Here is an 18,956-nt window from a genome sequence, read left to right as displayed (position 1 = left end):
ACATGTGCAGAGTTTTTTTAGCCAGACTAGTGAATCACAAAGCTGTTTTCTTAAAAAAAAAATTAACAATGTCGAATCACGAGACCTCAATTTATATCACATGGCATAGATTATGTATTTGTGAAGACTATAATGATGACAAGATTCTCAGATCAAACACTAACGTCGCGACTCTCCCCGCCACCTAAGAGGCCATTTAGAAGCCATTACAGATCAGAAAGGAAGATTTAAATAAGCAGAATTCCTCTGAAAACCACAGCGCAGGTGCCGACATTTGATTACGTTTGGGGTTTCCTCTTTTCCAGTTTGATCCGGATGCCGTTCTCCGGTCGCAGGATGAGCTCGCCGAGCGGCCGAAGATCTTCACGCTTCTGACAAGCTTCCACGTTGAAGTTGCGCAGAATGGACGCCAAGATCACCTTTTCTTCCATGAGCGCAAAGCGTTGACCTGCGGACGCATGACATCCGTTACGATGGGGTCTCTGTGGTGAAGGATGCGCAAGGACACGGGTCCAGTTCAACGCAAAAAAAATGAAACCTGTGCCGTTCTCACCGATGCAGTTGCGGAGTCCAGCGGAGAAGGGGACGTAGGCGTATGGAGGCCTCCCCGCTGAATTCTCGGGCAGGAAGCGGTCGGGCCGGAACTCTTCGGGCTCGGGGAAGTATCGCGGGTCGCGGTGCAGGGCGTAGGTAACGATGATGGCGTTGGCGCCTTTGGGAACCTTGAAACCATCTGCAGGTACAACGGAAACGTAATTACTGTCCGTGCTCATCATCACTTCACACCGTTTGTGGCTCAAGCCATTAGATATCGTCACAGACAAGTGAAGGCTGTTTAATGCCCCAAACAAGAAGGCTGAGAACTGGTGGATCACATTTTTATTTGGTAAAGTCTAGGAAAAGGTGAAAAGTCCAATGACCAGCTCGTATCTGACCGCCGGCGCCCTTTTGAACTTCTCTTTATTCATGCCACCATATTCTCGGAATTGCTAGATCTATTTACTTAATTATTTACACCATTGAGAGGAAAGTGAGACGGATATCCTGAAAAAAAAAAAAGAAGTCCCCTGTCGAATGTCCATTTGCAGCAGTATAATGCTCATAATATATGTGCAGCCTGATGTGCAGCTGTGCAGAAATGACAGGTTGAAGCATAAGAAACAGACATGCACAGCATATAAAGTTGTTTTAGAATTTGAATGTCAAAAGTATGACGTGTTTATCGCTTCACTGTTCTTTCACAATTCTGTTTTTCGTAAAGAGAGATAATCTGTTTTAATTAGTTTCCCAACAGATTCTTAATGTCAACTCTAAATATGGTCAATCCCAGACTTCAGATCTTTACAAGGAACTCATTTTAATCTCATCTCCACTGACGAAGCAACGCGTCTCATCTTGAAATCCAAACATAGGGTCTAAAAATACGGACATAAGTGGAGTAGATTACTGGCTATGGAAGCCCATCCAGTGGCTGCCACCCGCTAATATCACAAAGATTCAACAATCTGGTTCAGGAGAAACGTTGATGGCCGACACTCCTCCTCAAATCTTACAAAAGTATTCAATGCTGCGCACTCGGCCCGGTTAAAGTGCCCACAGGTAGTGGTTTCTCTTAATGCTGGGGCGGGTGTGGCTATTCCGAAAAATTCATTTCCTGGACTAAATGATCCTTTTTAAGGCAATACTCTCAAACTGAATATACACAACATGTACATATTCATACATACACAAGTAAAAAAAAAAAAAACGCAGGGAGCCTCGGCCGTTCCTGGATTCTTAGGAAATGCCGCTGCCTTTGGCGATTTGCACTCAGCGAATGAATGTTTCATTCAAGTGTCATCACTCATCTGTAACTCACTGATGTGGCAGTCTTCACCGATGTTGCGGGCGAAGAAAGGCACCGAGGGAAACAGTCGCAGGGCCTCCTTGATCACACACTCCAGGTATTTGAGCTTCTTCAGGTCCTCCATGTTAGCGGGCCGGTCGGATGCACCTTTTTTTTTTTTTTTTACATGAAACAAGAAACACCGTTCAACCCTTCAGCACAAAATACCGATTAAGAACGGAGAGTAAACGAGCTGTTGAATCGGTTGGTAATCAGATTGACGAGTTCAAAAGTATGTACATCCTACCTAGAGACAATAAATCAGCGATTATTAATTACATTACCCGCTTCGAGGGAAGTAAGTCATCTTTTTACATAAAGAAAACAACACATCCTCACTAGATCTTGTGAAAACGTGGCTCACGTCATCGAGCTCACGTCATGGAAAAGATCGCATTGGTGGCCGCGGCAAATCCACGGAGCGGTGAAAATAATTCAACTGTTCTCCGTGTATCATGGCAAGGACTTTCACATCTATTACCCCTGAATAAGCTCCCCTCGAGCTGTGAAGAACAAAATCTGAACAAAGATGAGTCAAAAGGCCTTTGGGCGGGAAAACAAATGATGTCATGGAAGTTAGAAGATGCGGGGTGTCGGGGCGGAGGGCATGTTACTGTTACCGAACACCTCCTGAAGCTCGCGTTGAACTTTGCCGTGCGCCTCGGGGTGGGAGCCCAGCAGATGTAGCGACCAGTTCATAGAGGCCGCTGTCGTATCATGTCCCTGCACGGCGAGGGCCATGAAATACAGAAAAACACATTGTTTATGATTTCAAAGCAGTTTTTTTGTTGTTGTTGTTGTTGCGGTAAGTGAGAGTATTTTAGGAATTCAAAGTGTGTTGTGTTAGTGTGTCATATATTCGTGCAACTGTAACCAGAGGAATGAGCGAGGGCGAGACACAAATAAACTCGAGAAATGAACTCCGTGAGAGCAGATCTCTGCCCGGCGTGTCTCCCCCTCCCGAACAAAAGACGACTTAAATCTCACTCAATTGCAGTTACGATGGCTGCGACGATAACAAAACCTGGGATTTATTCGTGTCGCTGACTTTAAATGGATCATAACGCCTGGCGGAGATCATAACGAGTTGTATTTCACACCACCAACCCTGAACATAAAGGTGTCCACTTCTTCCTGAATGTCCTGATGACTCATTGTGCTGCCATCCTCATATGTGGTCTTCAACAGCATGTCCAGAAAGGCCTGTCTTTTCTTTGTGCTTTGTTCAGAATCCCCCTTCGACTCAGTATTGGAAAGGATCTCCGCTCTTTCTTTTATCACCTGAGACGGAAAATTGAGGTCAAGGTTGAGGCTCGATGCGGGTTCTGGATCATTTTGAATGTAAAAGACGACTGAACGTCGACTGGTTTTCAAGCCGCTGGCCCCGTTACTCACGTCGGATGTGAAGGAGTGCAGGATCTCGAGTGTCTCGTCGTGCTCCCGGCCTTCGCCAAAGTAGTTGTACAGAAAGTCGGGCCAAAACCACGGTGACCTCTGTCTGCGGCTCACGATGTCACTCATTCTGAAGGAGAAATAAGTCAGGAAAAAGACCGAAACATCAAGCAATTAATCATATCAATATTCCTCTTTGTGTGACGGAGAAGCGTCTAAGTCGCTCACTTGTAAACCCTCTTCACATACTCTGAGTCAGACTGACTCTGGGCGTGAATTTTCTTTCCCATTGCAGTTTCTGGAGAGAAACAAACAAACACATTGTATTCGCTGTATTCCGATCATTTCAAAGTGCAACCAGGGATGAATGCTCAATTCATGCATTCGCTCATTCGCCGCACGTGCTCTCTCACTCACCACAGATAATGTCCAGCGCACTCAGCGTTATGTGACTGAAGCAGTCGAATTCACCCTTCCCCGCCTGCTTCTCCAGCTTCTTCACCAGAATCTCCGCCTGCTCGTTCATCACGTCCAAGAAGTCCGTCAGGATGGAGAAGTGGAAGGTGGGGGTCAACATCTTCCGCCGCTGCCGCCACTTGTCCCCAGTGCTGACCAAAAGCAGAGGACATCAAGGAGAACTTACACAAGGCACATATCCTTGAAACAAATGACAGAAGAAGCAGAGATGAGAGCTTTTATGTGTTCTAAATTGAGCCATTGGATCAAGAATTGACCTTTGACATTTCGGTAACACTTTGCCGGAGTGGGGAAGGGGCACAGTAAGGGCAGCCCTCATACACACCTCCACAGCTTTGAGATTCATTGAAGTTTGCGTCCACGCTTTCAGTCGTCCATACATGCGTTACATCACTAACTCCATCCGTATATCCACGCTCCATCTTGTAACTTAATTTGGACTCCATCTTGTTACAAGCCCGAGACAAAATGCTGTAACAGTATCTTAAACACTTTGCTGTGGACCTTCATGATCACAAGCCAGTGACTCTGAATGTTTTGGCTCCTCCATCGGGCCAGTATTTCCACTGGAGGAGATTGTGAGGACTTTTCGGTGTTCCCCAGATGATGATCCTATTGTGCCACCTTGAGGTGGAATTAGGAACTGATTGCATATTGATTGTGGGGACCCCTCCACTTTAGTCCCACCTTTTAGCCCAACATGAATCATTTGAAAAAGTAAATCCCCACTCAATTCACTTCTTACACTTGTATGCTTCTAGCACCACCCTCTGGCTGCAAGGACACACACCATTTTGTTGTTTTTTCCAGTGTGATCACAAACTCAGAAGGGGCTTAAGCTTGGTCGACAGTATGCACATGGGACATATCTATGGGTCTTATTATTTGTATTATTGTTTTTATGATGTTGCCGTTGATTTCACAACTGCAGTGGACATTGTTTTTCTTTTCTTTAACGCAGGAGTCTTAATGTTACAACCTTTTCTGATCGCTTTACTGACAAGCTTTGAATATCAGTCAGATGAGCTCCACAAGTAAATACCTCGTGAGAAGGCCAGTTCGAAGCCAAGGGTGGAGGAAGTTGTATGCATAGGCTTTCTCCATGTGGACGGAGTTGGTCAGAATCGCCTACAAACGACAATTAGGGGCAAAATCCAAAGTGCAGGAAAGAATAAGCAATCAGAAACAGCAAAGTTGCGATTTAATAACTGGAATGGGGAGCAGTAGCAGTTACGGAGGCTGTAGTCATACAGATGGATCCAAATCTAAAACGATCACAAAGAAATATACAATGAAAGAGACAATATAACTACAGCAAGTCTGTTTGTCGACTGCCATCCACTGTTGACCATTGTCTGCTCCTGTTGTGCAATGACATAATAGAAAGACCGTGTTGTCACAAGGAGTAACTGAGGTCAACTCTGGTTGTTTTGCTGAATTTATCTGTTGTCCCTCTGCTTCACAGGTTAGTGCTCTAGGTACATCTGTGCAAACACATGGACCGTGATAACTTTACATTAAAAAAAAAAAAGACACTTTCTACTCCTATTCACTCCCTGAGATAACACATTTACAAGATAAAGCATGTGGACAAAGCAGTTCCACCTGCTGTCGGCTCAGTCGGCGTGCTGTAAATGGGCAGTTGTCGGTCAGTGTACCTCGACGGTTTCCGCGTGAAACAGAATCACAAATGGGATCGGTCCGATCCAGAGTTTAAATAGCGGCGCATCTCTGAAGTCACGGGTTAAATCCTCAATTTGACGAAAGAAATCTGAAAGAAAATACGTCTGCATTTACAGTATTCATACAGCAATGAAGAGGCAACGACCTCATCGGTCATGTCAGTCACCGTGAAGTGCTGGAGCCGCCTGCGGGGCCTCCCGCGGCAGCATGCTGATGTGGTTCTTACCGCCTGCGTTGGCTTCGAACTGCAGTGCATTTCCTATGAAGGGATACGTCCCCGCCGCCTCCGGTATGGGCTTCATGGTGAACCATTTGTGCAGGTAATCGCTGAGCAGCCTGTAGGTGAGGTAGGTCAGGATTGCGACGAAGACGCTGGTTCCAAGCAAAGGTATCGAGTAACCGCCGAGCAACGCCGCCATCTCTTTTGGCTGTGTGTACGCACGTGTGTGTATTTGTGCGTGTTTAAATAGCAGTCCGAGGCGGTGAGCCATGTGAAAGGCTCCTTATCTCTGCAGGACGCCCTCCCCTCAGCTCACTGGGTTAAAGTTATGCCGCCATAGTTATTCATTGCTGTTCATGTGCCTATAAAAATACGTTGGGCGGTACCGAATGTGGGAGATATGAGGTAGATAAACAAAATGAAAAAGATTAAGATGGTAAATGTTGGTCCAAATGATGTAATAAACATGTTAATTATTAATGATATTCCACTTGTCCTGATCATGACTTGTATCCTATCCAACCTCTTGTCACGTTAAGCCTAATGATTAATAAATAACAGCCGGTTATGTTCATCCATTGTTTTGTGTTTTTATTGAACACTTTCAACAAAAAAATGTTTCTCCAAAAGTACTTTATTCAAAGCCTTGTTATTTGTGTTGTTTGAGGCTATGTAGTTTTGGGTACCTTTTTTAAAATGGACCTGTTAAATTCATCTGTGGCGTAATCTTCAGAGACTGAGCATCAAGGCGGTAGATGGCACACTGACGTCATGTAGAATATATTCAATCTTTATGGATTTGGACGTTTTGCAACCTGGCGAGAGTTCACATACTGTAAAAACATTGGTTTCTGTTTTTTTACTGTTAAGCCAACAAAATAATGAAGCACTTCAGCATTCCTCCACCAAAGTCTTTAATTCAAGCCTTTCGGCCTTTCGGCTCGCCGTTCAACCGTAAAGTGAATAAATAAAACCAGAACAATTTTGAAACATTTCAGATTTAATTTCTGCATTTAAAGTTACCAAGATTGATAAATGCAGTACTAGCATTTGATGAAAATATGAAAAATAACTGCAACAAGACTTTTGCCTTGTATTTACATTGCAGAGCAATGCAAATACAATATTGTGTTTACTCAAAATATGCAGAGGGCAAAACAATCTGCAATCACTTGCAATTAATTGAACAAACATTGGTAAATACTATGCCAGAGTGAAACGCATTCACTCTTGCAATCGATTCGTCATGCCAAGTGCGATGAGGAGCTTCTGGTGGAAGGCCGGCACCCTCTCCTTATGGACGGGCCAGTCCAGGACGCAGCATGAGCGCAGCATGCCCCGCCGGAGGAAGAGGGAGCGAGACAACTTGTAGTCGTGGACGTCCTGCAGGAAGACCAGAACCACAGAGTCCCTGCTGGCTTCAATGACCTGGTGAAATGCATGATGGGCTTTAAATCTGAATAGGAGATGGGAGCAAAGAGACAACTGTGAGAACTCAGTATGCAACCAAACAGAATATACTGCATGTCGCAATATTCTAAATAACCTCATTTGATAATTAATTAACCTTTGTTTCATTTACCTCCTACACCAGGGATCTCTGAGGAGAGTTTCAGTGACGACAAACAAGATCTTTCTCGACTTTCTCATATTATCCACGATGGATTCAAGTCGCGACATGCCGGGGATCGAGTCTCGATCCTCCAAACAAAACTTGCAGTTGTCGTTCTCCAAGGGGACCATCCTTCTCTCCACCCAGCTCGCGTCTTTCTCCGCGTGGACGACGTAAGCGTCGTACTCAAATTCCTGGCCCTCCTCAACGTTGGCGTCGCTGAATCCCAACGTGCGATTGATCAATATGTTGCAATAAAACTGGATCCGCCAGCCGTGGAACCGCACCAGAAGCGCGGTTACTGTCAGCATGACGACGGCAGTGCTGCTCAGTATGTAAAGGGCCTGAAAGGGGGTCATGTCTTTGCAGGATTGGACGTCAAAATCCATGATGGAGTTGTTAAAGTACGCTAGTGGGGTGTTGCACATATAGTGGTCCCTGAGACCGGGCACACTTGTCCCATTTGTGTTGTTCAACCACGTCACAAACCACAGCATGCTCTCACACGTGCAGTCGAATGGATTGTTGTCCATGAGAAGGAGGCTGAGGTTGCTCACGGGTGTTTTGAACACGTTGGGCCTCACAGCTGTGAGCTGATTCTTCTGTAAATTGAAAACCCTCAGTGAGCGCAGGTCATCAAAAATAGCGTCCTTAAGACTATCGAGGAGGTTGTTGGCCAGGCTGATTTCACTGAGGTTACTCAACCCTCTCAGAGCCTCTGCCGGGATCTCATCCAGCCCGTTGCTGTCCATCTGTAGGGTCATCAACCTCTGTGTGTGCTTGAGATACAACACTGGCCCCCCTGGGTTGCCGCTCTTCCACAAGCGAGCTAAGTTGTTATGCTGGAGCTTCAGCGCCTTCAGGTTCACAAGCCCCTCCAGCATATTCTCTCTAATGTTGGCAATGTTGTTGTTGCTGAGGTCCAGGACGGTGAGGTTGGGCAGCGGACGGAAAGGAGAGGGATCCATGTTCACTGCTTCGGCTTTGAGACTCCTTCCCAAATTGAGGACCCTCAGATTGGGAAGATTCACAAAGGACGTGGAGCTCAGATCGACTGTCTGGTGGTTATTGGACATGTGCAATTCTTTAACTTGGTCCAGGTCTTCAAACTCTTTGCCGGTCAGAGTTTGCTTGATGAAGTTGAAATCCAGAAGGAGAGTGGTGAGGTTTCTCAAAACGGAGAAGCTCCGAGGATTAATCTGCATTATAGCTGCCCCTGTTAGATTGAGCTTTCTGAGAGGCGATCCTGCAAGTGAGACTAGCGTCTTGCTGTTGATGTTTCTGAGCGAAATGTAGCTACTCCAGCTCATGTCGAGCTCCTGAAGACTTGTCAAGCCTGTAAATGTGTGCTCTTTAATTTCATGAGCGGAAGTTCTCTGCAATATCAAACTCTCCAGGGCACTCAGTGGTTGGAAGGAGAAGTCCTCGATGATCGGGGTGTTGTGACCTTTCACAAGAGCTTTTGTCATTTGGAGTCTTCTCAAACTTTTCAGCCCCTGAAATGTGTCCTTGGTCAAGAGCTTGAGCTTGTTGTCGGTCAAGATTAGACTCTGAAGTCTGGACAACCACCTGAATGCACCTCCTTCAATTTTACCCATTTCATTACGGGACAGATCCAGGAAGGTTAGATTAGTTTTCTGCAGGCCCGTAAAGGTTGTGTTTGTGAGTGTGATCAGCGTCGTCTTCTGAAGAAATAGGGCATCGATGGCTGTCCCTGACAACTCCCAGCAGAGTTTGGAAATAACAAGCGTGCCCAAATTGCTTCCATCCATGATCAAAGTACGTAGGCCTGAAATGGGCTGAAAGCAACCGTGCTCCAACTGCAACGAAACATAACACAGGACTTGCGGTGAGACAAAAAAAAAAAGGGAAACAAAACAGACAACTGAAAACAAAGTGCTTCAAATACTACTTTCTAACACTTGCTACAATTTTGACAACACCATTTCATTTCCCATTTCTGGGTAAGTCTCTTACCGTTTTCAGCGACACGGATGACATGTTGAGGACTTGCAGAAGCGACGAATTGCTGAGGAACAAGAAGTCGTCTTTCTTCAGAGTGGCGACGTCATTGAACGCCAGATTGAGGCTCACGAGGTTGGGCAGCTGAGGCTGAGAGCCGAGCTTGGCCGACTGCAGGTTGTTCATCGACACATCAAGAACTCGCAGGTTCTGTAAACATCCAAAAACATAGGAATGTAACGCATGAGAGGCAAATCAAACAAGCTATTAATCCAGGTGTTGACCCACCTCATCAGTTTAACTGTACCTGTAGTGCAGAGAAGGTCTCCCCTTTAAGCTTTAACCTATTACTTGCCATAATCAACCGTGTTAGATTAGCGCAATAGCTCACGTCCTCCTTCTTCAGCGCAAACACTTGATTGTGTTCCATGTTCAGTGTCTGCAGCAGAGGCAGCGTCTGGCACAAACCCTGGTCCAGCTTGGTGATGCTGTTGTAGCTGACGTCGAGGTGGACGAGGCCCGGGTACGGGGCGAGTGACCCGGGGGGGAGCGTCTTCAGTCTGTTGTGAGACAGGTCCAGGCTGGTGATGCTCCTGGGAAGGTACGGAGGGACAGCACTGAGGCTGAGGTGGCTGCAGTCGGCTCTGCCGTCGTCGTGCACGTGGCAGGTCTTCTTCCGGGAGGCCACGCAATTGTGCCGGCCCGTCATAACATGGCACATGATGAGCACCGGCAGCAGGAGAAGGGAGCGTAGGGCAGGCATCGTTTCAAAACCTTTAACAAACAACCAAAATAGTTGTACGCATCTGGATGATGTAAGAAGTATATTTCCTTTTTTTCTCCCCTTTTTAGCTCTAGGATTTTTTTGGAGCTTTTTAGCTGTCAACAACATGCCTACCGATACTGAGAGTGACTCAAAACAGGAAAGTTGTGGGCCGTAAAAAAAAAGCAAAGAAATCAAGAGGCTCACACGCTTCAGAGAGGAGAGGGGAACTGAGTCTGGTCAGGCGACGGTTCGCTGTTCATCACTAGCAACATCTTTCATGTCATTCATTTGATTTGTAAATATAAAAATGCTGAGTGGTGCCACTTCAATATACATATTTGTCATTAATGTGTGACCCAATATTGAGGAAAATGTTTCCACATAAAATATCTCTTCCAAAGACACAACAAGTTATATTATTATTACTATCAAAAGTACACAAATATGAGGACTACATGATAATCAGAGCAGAGTCTCACTTTGACACTCCACACTTTAAAGTCTACCGGCTTTATATCTGTAATATTAGAGTCCTTACCAGATTTTGCCTTTTTACATATCAGACTTCATGGACTTGAAACCGAAGGCATTCACTTCCAGCACCACCGTCTCTTTTGCTTCGGAGCGCAGACGAGAGCCTGGAAGTCTGGCACACGGCGCATGCGCACTGCGGCCACAAAAACAGACAATACGGAAATAAGGTGCTGGCAACTGCGGTTTCACTTCCACATCGCATAAATCCGCAGTATAATTTAACTGTTTCATGCTTGACGACAAACAGAAATACATGGGAAGTTGGACAACATTCATAGTTGCTTCCTACAAACCAGCCTATTTAAGTGGCTCGTGCACTATTTAAGTGTCTCGTGCACTAAGTCTGAATATTGCTCTCGGCGAAGGTTTGCTCAGGCGTAGTGTAAACGTGTTATAAGGGAAAGTTGTTTTCAGTTGCCGAAAAAAAAAAAGCTGAATCTTGTTGATGTGTTTTTTAGCAGAGTGATCATCAATTTCTATATAAACGATCGTCTCTCTGAATGAGACAAGAACCGGAGAGTAGACGTGCCAGGCAATGTGGAGGAGCGACACTTGGGTGCAAGCTTGCTCCAAATAAGTTATTCTACAGCTATAACGCCTCTTTAAATTTGAAATAACCTATGTAAATGCATAGGTGAAGCCCCATCCGTCATTAGTTTCATCGGCTATACATTCTGGAAACAGACCTTATGTGCTCTCTCCACCTTTCCTCTTTTACGCGTCGGATTTCTGTGCCCATTGATGTGCTGCAGCTGGCAAGAAAAGCCTTTATCGTCTGTCCGTGAACTTGAACACTGGAGAGAAGAAAAAAAAAACCAGGTTGGCCTTGAAAGGTCTGGGCAGGTTTTCTTGGATTGGATTCAAATAACGAGTCCGCCCATTTGACTCTGATGTGTCACATATGCACATGACACGCGTGCTGATCTGTTTGCACAGGCTTCTTAAAAGTCACGTAGGAAGATGAGTGTGAGTTGTACATGCATGTTCTTGTAGAATGATATATCTAGTTGAATATACAATTTCAGCGAGTGGAAGTGAGTGATTTATTTACATGATGCTTTTGCTTCCCTAAAATACGCTCTGCAATAGTAAAAAAAAAATACAGAAGTAAGACAATGTCATTCAGACAACATTCTTGCCCATGTTAGTAGTAGAGGGTGTATAACTATTCTGCACTTCTTAAAGCTCAGTTTACTTGAGTACACCTTTAAATATTACATGACAACATGCACAGCAGGGATACATTACACAAATACTAGTATGTTCACAAACCACCATGTGGCATAAACACTGCCTTTAAAAAAAACAAAAACATAACATATTAGAAAATACAATTAACTGGGTTGTAGAAAGTCCTTCACAAAAACATCTATAAGCTTGATTATATAACATTACATGCTCCTATTGAGAACATCAGGGAAGTGAAACTTATGGGTGACAAACTAGACACACAAAAAAACAACAGGGTTAAGTTGACATTTCCACTAGAGGGCAGTACATTACTTTTTATTGTGCTGCACAACATCTCTGCAATAGACACTGTGCTTCTCCTTGAATAGCAAGTTTTGCATATTTATTTCAGGCTTTGTCACAAAAATAAACTATGCACGTGATATCTACTCCATACACAATGTAATCACATATGACCTGATATGTTGTTGCTCACTGTTGCAGCGTGGCTAATAAACGAGTTTAGGTATTTGTAGGATTTGGCATTGTATTGGACTTTTTCGAGGATTCTTGCTTGATTTGGAAATGGACAACTTCTCCCAGCAGCAATAGATGATGCTCTGAATATTGCAGTTAGCACCAATTTCCCTTTAGAAATACATTGCAAGTAATTAAATGAAACTAATTTATTGAGCCATATATATATATCACAACAGCTTTAGGCAGCGAGTGGTGTATTATTGAGATTGTCCAAACACCAATAAACCAATGGCCATACCCATTTGGAAAAGGTCAGCCCGAATGTAAAAGCTGAAATGACCTTCTGCTAAATAAAATAAATCAATTGAAACAACAGTTGATCAACAAACTGCACTCCTGAAAGCAAAAGCAATTAACTTCCTATAATTGATGGTTGGGTCATGTGTCATTTCCTCCTTCAGGCGGTGTTCTCAGTTGCAAGGAATGCCATTTCAAACCAATACATTTTTATTTTTTTTCCACGATTGCTTTGATACCCTGTTAAAAGTGCATTCACTGAGCACGTCTTTCACTGCAATATCCTCGGTGTCATTTAAAATCTTCAATCATATCACACCGACAGCCATTGTGAACCACAGTGTGTTAATTAGCTCGACATCAGCTGTCGCACAACGGAGCCTGTGTCCCATCAGTCCCGAGAATGCCATTAATCCAAAGCCGCACTGGCACCGTTCAAAGCCACTCTGTGTCAAAGTGCTGCTCAAACCAATTATTTATTGCATCAATATCTTTGGTAAACTTTGATTAGAAGTCTGTCTATATTTGTAGCTTGTTCCCACCTTACCACATACTGTACATGGAGCCATTATGTCATTGTGTGTTTCTTTTAAAGCCTCTTTAAAGCTAGCACAATGACCCATTGTTTATGTCCACCACTTTGGTCCAAACAGAAATATTTAAAAAAAAAAACAATTGGATGGATTGCCATGAAATCTGGTACGGCCCTTTTTTGTTCTTTTTTTTTTAGGTTGACTCCAAGCGCTTTTGGTAATTCCCCATGTTTTCTTCGAGTCCCTCTGTGATTGTGACATTTGTCCTTCAGGGGTTGTTTGCACCTGCTCACCTTGGTGCCCCCATGTTTCAGCAAAGTGTCTTGGAAGCTCTTGTGGCAGATAAAACATGATAAAGTGCCCTCTCGGCGGATGAAATGAGACGCAGCGCACTAATGGGAGTCCTTCAATGGAGAAAACGTGATGCAGTGCCATATGAGTTGCCCTACATCCCAGAATGCTTTGCAACCAGCATGCAACTCAGCATGCAGCTATTTATTTTACTACGTCCCAGCTCCTTCGACATTTATTTTCTTATACATGACCAACATCTGACACTCATATTAAATCATGCTTAATACTATAACATGATAATCTGTAATATTTGTGATCGTTTTTTGGATTGTACTTGTCATTGAATTTACTGCACAATATCTCTGATGTGCCTATTAAAAAAAAAGAAAAATCTTAACGCTTCTTTTGACGTAGCACACAAGCTTATTTCTCCGTCTACCCCTGCACACCCTGTTTGCTAATAGATTATTGATTATGTGGAGATTTATGGAGGGAGGACGCTGACCCTATCCCATTTAATTTAAGCACATTTTCTCTCTCGAATACCTGGATTAATAATGCGGGTGAGTACAATTGTTTTGCATGTATCTTTGTTGGTGATTCCTCAACGTTCATTGCAGTTTACCACTCATCCTCCATCACACACTTTTTTATCCCTTCTCTCTTTTCCTCTTCATCCTCTCCTCAGATTAATAGAGCAGGTCCGTCCTGGGACAGGCCTCAGGCCACCTGATTGGTTTAGCCCGGTGTTAAGCCGAGGCAGTTTACAGGCTTTGTGCCAATGGCTGGATTGCTGAAGACCAAAGCACTGTGGTAATGGTCAAGTAAGTAATGTGAGAGATTAAAAAAAAAAAAAAAAGCATCAGATTCAGGCGCTACATTGTGTTCACTGTCAACAGCTCATTGGGGGGAAGGAAGCAAATACAAGCATGAAAGCTGACAGGAATTAGCTGCATCAGATTCTCTCAGGATAAACACAACTTGGCAGCGGAATAAGGGGATTAAAAGTACGTTGACCCCCCCCCTCCCCCGCCCTCTCCCTCCTGCTGTACTGTGGACTGAGTGACAAGGCATTGCTGTACATGTTTCACTTGAGCCCGAGAGCGGCTAGTGCGTGCCATGCGCACGTGTGATTGAATGCGCTCATGCAAGAGGGATAACTGGGGGAGGCAGCGGCTCCATCAATGGGAGTGTGTGTGTGTGTGTGTGTGTGTGTGTGCCGCATTCTTCATCTTACCAGCTCGGTTCAATCTCCTCTCCCTCATTTTCCGACTGAATCTCTGGAGTATTGGAATGCCTCGAAACCAAAGGTGAGTTTGCCCTCTTGGCTCTTGACTGTTTTTACAAGTTGGATCTGATGTTATGTAACCCCCGAGCAAGGCAATGCCAATATCAACTGAAATCCTCACTTCACACTGAATAACACTCTCCTATTATGTGCCTGTGAGTTTATGTGTGTGAGTTTATGTGTGTATTTACCCCCATACGCCTTATGGCTGCTAATGGAGTTAATTGCAGTCTCCCAGCAGTGCATTGTAATTGTCTGACGTAATGGGCATCTGCTGTGTAGGAGCAGCTCAAAGTGGGAAAAAAAACAAGAGCAAGGAGTCCAAAAAAAAAGGGGGCTGTCTGTGCACTGATATTCGAGGAAGAGGGGAGTTAAATGCCTGGATTCATCTTCATCACAAGTGAGTAGATTTTAGATGTTGGAGAGGGGGGGAAAAAAAGAAGCTCATGTACATACAAGGAGCGCCGCAGGCAGCAGCATCAATGTTGTAGTATGTTCTCTCTCTGCCCTCTGCAGAGAAAAAAACGACACTGCAGTATATCTCCCCCTCCCCAGTTTGCTGACCAATGATGTTTGGAGGTCAGACGCCAAGCTCTGCTACCGGTGTCAGCCACTGACACACAGCTTGTGTGGTTGTTACATCTCAGAGGAAAGGCGGGGCAAATGTGCATCGTGTGATTCAATCAAATGCATGAGAGAATAGAAAACAGAACAGGAAATGGACCTATTACTCTTGGTGTTCCTTATCAGATTCAGTCCTTTTTCAAGGACACAAACACACCCAAATATTACATAGAGGACTCCACTATGTCACACAGCACACAAGCCTTTATTCCTGATGGTGATCAATGAAACCTTCATGGAAGAGTGCAAATTATAGAATGTCTTCACTTCAGTGAAAACACTCATTGTCAGCTGCAACTGTTGTTCAATTATATCATTGTGTTCTTTTTATTTGAGCATTAGCTGATGGTATGTGCGCCTTACCACTGGCTAGTGCTCACAAAGTGCTGATTCAAGACTCTTCTCACTATAAGTGGTCCCCAGGGGTGACAGGATATCAATAGTGAACTGGAATCAGCAGCGTGGATCTACTACTGTGCTGTTAACTCTCTGCAGTGCAGCTCCGTAAAATGCAAGGAGAGACAATTCTTGGTGCGGGGGAGCGCGGCTGGAAATATGGCAGATACAGTGAAAACCTTATTGGGATGATAACTCTTTGCAGTTGTTCAATTAGATAAACCAGTGTAGCCCGTAGATCAGCCTTACAATTTCCTTTTCTCTTGAAGCAATAGTTAAAAGAAATAGCATCTATTACATACAAACAAAGCTATCTTCGCATTAAGATGTACAGCATGACATGTATATGGTCTGTGGACAAATACAGGACGCAGAGACGTAAACCACCGTTTGGCCGCTCGGGGACAGCAGAAAAAAGCTGTAAACACAACATTAACGCAGTATTGTCTTCGCAAGTTGATATGGCTAGTGCGTTAGCAAACAGTTGACTAAAGAGTAACATCTCTTGACACTCAGCAAACGTTAGTCCAATATTACCTCTCTTTTTAGCTCTGTTTTGGTCTCCTCCAACTCCTGAGGAAAATATCTGGCTCTGATGCCGCTAAATGTTCCGCTATGTGCAGTAGCTATAATTGCTAACAATACTTTAGAAGCGCTACATACAAGACGAGCATTTCCATAGCCTTGGCTCTCATCATGGCGACTATGGACCTTGCGGCCAATGGTGCGAATAGCGCTAACAGTGCAAGCTATGGCAAAACTCCTGAGCTAGCAGTGTTTGTCTGAGGGGTAACTCGAGGGTGAATGCTATGTCTCCGCGACAAGCTGGAACCGCTGTATGAGGCCGTGCAGAGTGGTGGCCTTGAGCTTGCCAGTGGGGCACCCTCACATGCACAAACATGCAAGCAAACGCATGCCAATCCAGTTGGGCTATGCTTCATCCTCTGCTCAGCTAGACGTTACTCCATACCTTTTTTAAAGTAGCAAATAGGTGATGTTTGCTCGGTTTTAGTTTCTCGAAACCTCTTCCCGGGACTTTGTAATGAGATCTAATTTGTGCATGCAGTTTACACTGACAGTGCCTTGAGCACTGTGCCCCGCTTTTGCAGACACATCTTGTGTGAAGACTTGCCACTGCGAGACCATGTGCTGTGAAACAAGTGCCCTATTCAGGAGGAGATTACACCCTTCTAACACCAAACTGATTGCATGGAAGGCAGGCAAAGCGTTGTGCCAGCACCTTAAGCTTTGGCTGCAACAATCTGGCAGTACCAACACCCCTGTCAGTGATAGTCAGCAGATGGGACGTAATGCCCTCTTGATTTAAAAAGCCATATGGTTTGAGGGAATGTTTGAGGTGCACTGGTTCCTTTCAACATACAAATGGTATGTTCAGAAGAACTCCCGCAGAGCAGCATCAAGTCAAGTTTGTTTTTCATCTTCCTCATTCAGGAGTGTCATTATGTTGCGCAACACTCAGACGTATTGTTTTTAATTACCACCGGGTGCAGATTTTGAAAAAATTCACATGACTTGTATGTGCTGGTTGAATCTCACCACTGTTCAACAGAGCACGATATCTTCAACGAAACAAACAAAGAAAGAAACCAAAAAGAAGCGATGAGTAGATGTGTCCAGAGCAGATATGATACTATTTGATAGGATTTCATAGATTTTTAGTTTGAGTAGGTTTCAGCTGATGAATACAAAATAATAAACAATCGTGCCATTTTCCTCCGTCCACTAATAAGATCATCCCCCTTTGGCTAAATACACAAATATTTCTCTGGGTCATGTGGTCAAAAGTGATTTAGCGATTTAGGTTTCTTTTGATGTAGCGGAGCAGCGCTGTTACCAAAGAAGGAAGCTGGAGATTCATGGATCACATTCCTCATCCTAAAAAAAAATCCCTTTGCTTTGACCCGCCGCATGCAACACGTTCAGCAGGGCAATTTGTGACTTGTACATCTCCAATTGTCCCATTTCCTCTTTGTGCTGAAGCTGTGACACGACGCACTGTAACTTTGAAGTGAAAGCCTGTGAAGGCTTTGACCCTGTAGCAGTAGTTTTCTCTGCGGCACATCCTGTGAAGAAGTCAATGAGAACAGTATTTCATTTTACTCATTATGCTCATTGTTTTTTCACTGAATCAAATCAAGTTCACTTATTTGCACCTTCATGTACATAATTGCGTACAGCTATTGTATGTTTGGTCTGGATTAATCTCTTGTCTCCTCCTAATGAATGTCCCAACTCTCCCCTAGGGCAACGCAGGTCTGATAGGATTAATAAAGCCATTACTTAATTACAAGACCGAGGAAACGCTGAAAATCTATAAAGAGGATTTACAGCCCGTGGAATAAATCAAGGATAGAATTCTGATGCAAATCTTTCCTTTTTTTATTATTTATAAATGATTATTCCTAACAGGCTCATTAGCAAGTAGATGATGGCAACAGCTGAAGCGGTTGATTCTGCCAACTTTGTATGAGCAACCGCAGCTGGTTTCTCTGCCGCTGATATAGAACACCACGATAAATCTTCAGTCATGTGAACATAGTGGCTGCAGAAATACATCAATATATATGTAGTTTTTTCTTTACACACCTTTTGTTAAAACGTGGTTAATGTCAAATCAGGGTTCTCACTCTTTTCGAGAGATCATTTTAGCCCACTGTTCCTTAACCGAGGACGGCTCAAATGCAGAGAAGAATTTCCCCGAGGGGATTAATAAAAGGATGACTTTCTTTTTTCTTTTCTATTTTCATGACATAGCTAAACACAGCCTATTCAACATGCTCAGACCCATGAACCTCCATTTGAATGTTGACATGATCCAGAGCATTGCTTCAGATTGCAGGCTTTATCTCCTTGAGGAGTTCTGGTAGTTAAAGGAAAATAGGAGAACGTTGAAATCATTTTCGAGGACCACACAAGATTTACCAGTATAATTGACTTTTTCAGTGACTTGGAAATTGGTCAACTGCTTTCAAGGTTTGATGGTGAATCGTGTACCTTTTTAAAGATAAAAAAAACAACCTTTGGACTATTAATGTAAGGAAATTGAACTGTAGAAGTCCTGCTGAGATTTAGTGGAAACATATCTAGGGTGTCTCTTAGCCCTTTTTTTAATGCATTCTGGGATAGGCTACAATAATAGCATATAAAAAGTGGGTTGAACTGGATGGATAGATCAACTGAGACGGGACCTATGATGTCCTGTACGGGCTGGAAGCTCCATCTACTCTAAGGATAGAGATGTGTTTCAAAGCACAACAATGGCAAAATATTATATATCCTAGAATTTGACTTAGCAGCACAGATTCAGCTAAAAATGTAGGGA

At 43.9% G+C, this 18,956-nt stretch overlaps 2 protein-coding genes across 2 annotated transcripts; both read right to left on the bottom strand.

The window, feature by feature from the left end:
• Window positions 1-278: 278 nt before the first annotated feature.
• cyp4v2a (cytochrome P450, family 4, subfamily V, member 2a) lies at window positions 279-5,856 on the bottom strand. The gene is made up of 11 exons (XM_068589240.1): window positions 5,664-5,856; window positions 5,413-5,525; window positions 4,797-4,882; window positions 3,695-3,885; window positions 3,506-3,575; window positions 3,281-3,407; window positions 2,993-3,166; window positions 2,506-2,608; window positions 1,859-1,993; window positions 554-733; window positions 279-448 (listed from the first exon to the last, which is right to left on the bottom strand). The coding sequence occupies exons 1-11, from the start codon at window positions 5,854-5,856 to the stop codon at window positions 279-281; spliced, it is 1,542 nt and encodes a 513-aa protein (XP_068445341.1).
• An 829-nt stretch (window positions 5,857-6,685) lies between these two features.
• On the bottom strand, window positions 6,686-11,313 carry tlr3 (toll-like receptor 3). Its single transcript, XM_068588850.1, has 6 exons — window positions 11,218-11,313; window positions 10,536-10,664; window positions 9,539-10,005; window positions 9,247-9,441; window positions 7,240-9,089; window positions 6,686-7,113 (listed from the first exon to the last, which is right to left on the bottom strand). The coding sequence occupies exons 3-6, from the start codon at window positions 9,992-9,994 to the stop codon at window positions 6,882-6,884; spliced, it is 2,733 nt and encodes a 910-aa protein (XP_068444951.1). The 5' UTR covers window positions 9,995-10,005; window positions 10,536-10,664; window positions 11,218-11,313; the 3' UTR covers window positions 6,686-6,881.
• Window positions 11,314-18,956: the final 7,643 nt, after the last annotated feature.

The sequence above is a fragment of the Clinocottus analis genome, unplaced genomic scaffold (assembly GCF_023055335.1).
Source record: "Clinocottus analis isolate CAN_PGR_092001 unplaced genomic scaffold, fCliAna1.0.p SCAF_22, whole genome shotgun sequence".
Classification (NCBI taxonomy): domain Eukaryota; kingdom Metazoa; phylum Chordata; class Actinopteri; order Perciformes; family Cottidae; genus Clinocottus; species Clinocottus analis.
Note: the sequence above shows the minus strand (reverse complement) of the source record. Positions and strands in the feature narration are given on the sequence as shown.

Excerpts from the sequence above, each read along its gene's own strand:
- cyp4v2a (XM_068589240.1), bottom strand. The coding sequence starts at position 5,856 with ATGGCGGCGTTGCTCGGCGGTTACTCGATACCTTTGCTTGGAACCAGC. Across the intron at positions 5,526-5,663 it reads GTTCGAAGCCAACGCAGGCG|ATTTCTTTCGTCAAATTGAG; the intron begins GTAAGAACCACA and ends ATTTTCTTTCAG. Across the intron at positions 3,167-3,280 it reads TGCACTCCTTCACATCCGAC|GTGATAAAAGAAAGAGCGGA; the intron begins GTGAGTAACGGG and ends TTTCCGTCTCAG.
- tlr3 (XM_068588850.1), bottom strand. The coding sequence starts at position 9,994 with ATGCCTGCCCTACGCTCCCTTCTCCTGCTGCCGGTGCTCATCATGTGC. Across the intron at positions 9,442-9,538 it reads AGACCTTCTCTGCACTACAG|AACCTGCGAGTTCTTGATGT; the intron begins GTACAGTTAAAC and ends GGATGTTTACAG. Across the intron at positions 7,114-7,239 it reads AGAGATCCCTGGTGTAGGAG|ATTTAAAGCCCATCATGCAT; the intron begins GTAAATGAAACA and ends TCTCCTATTCAG.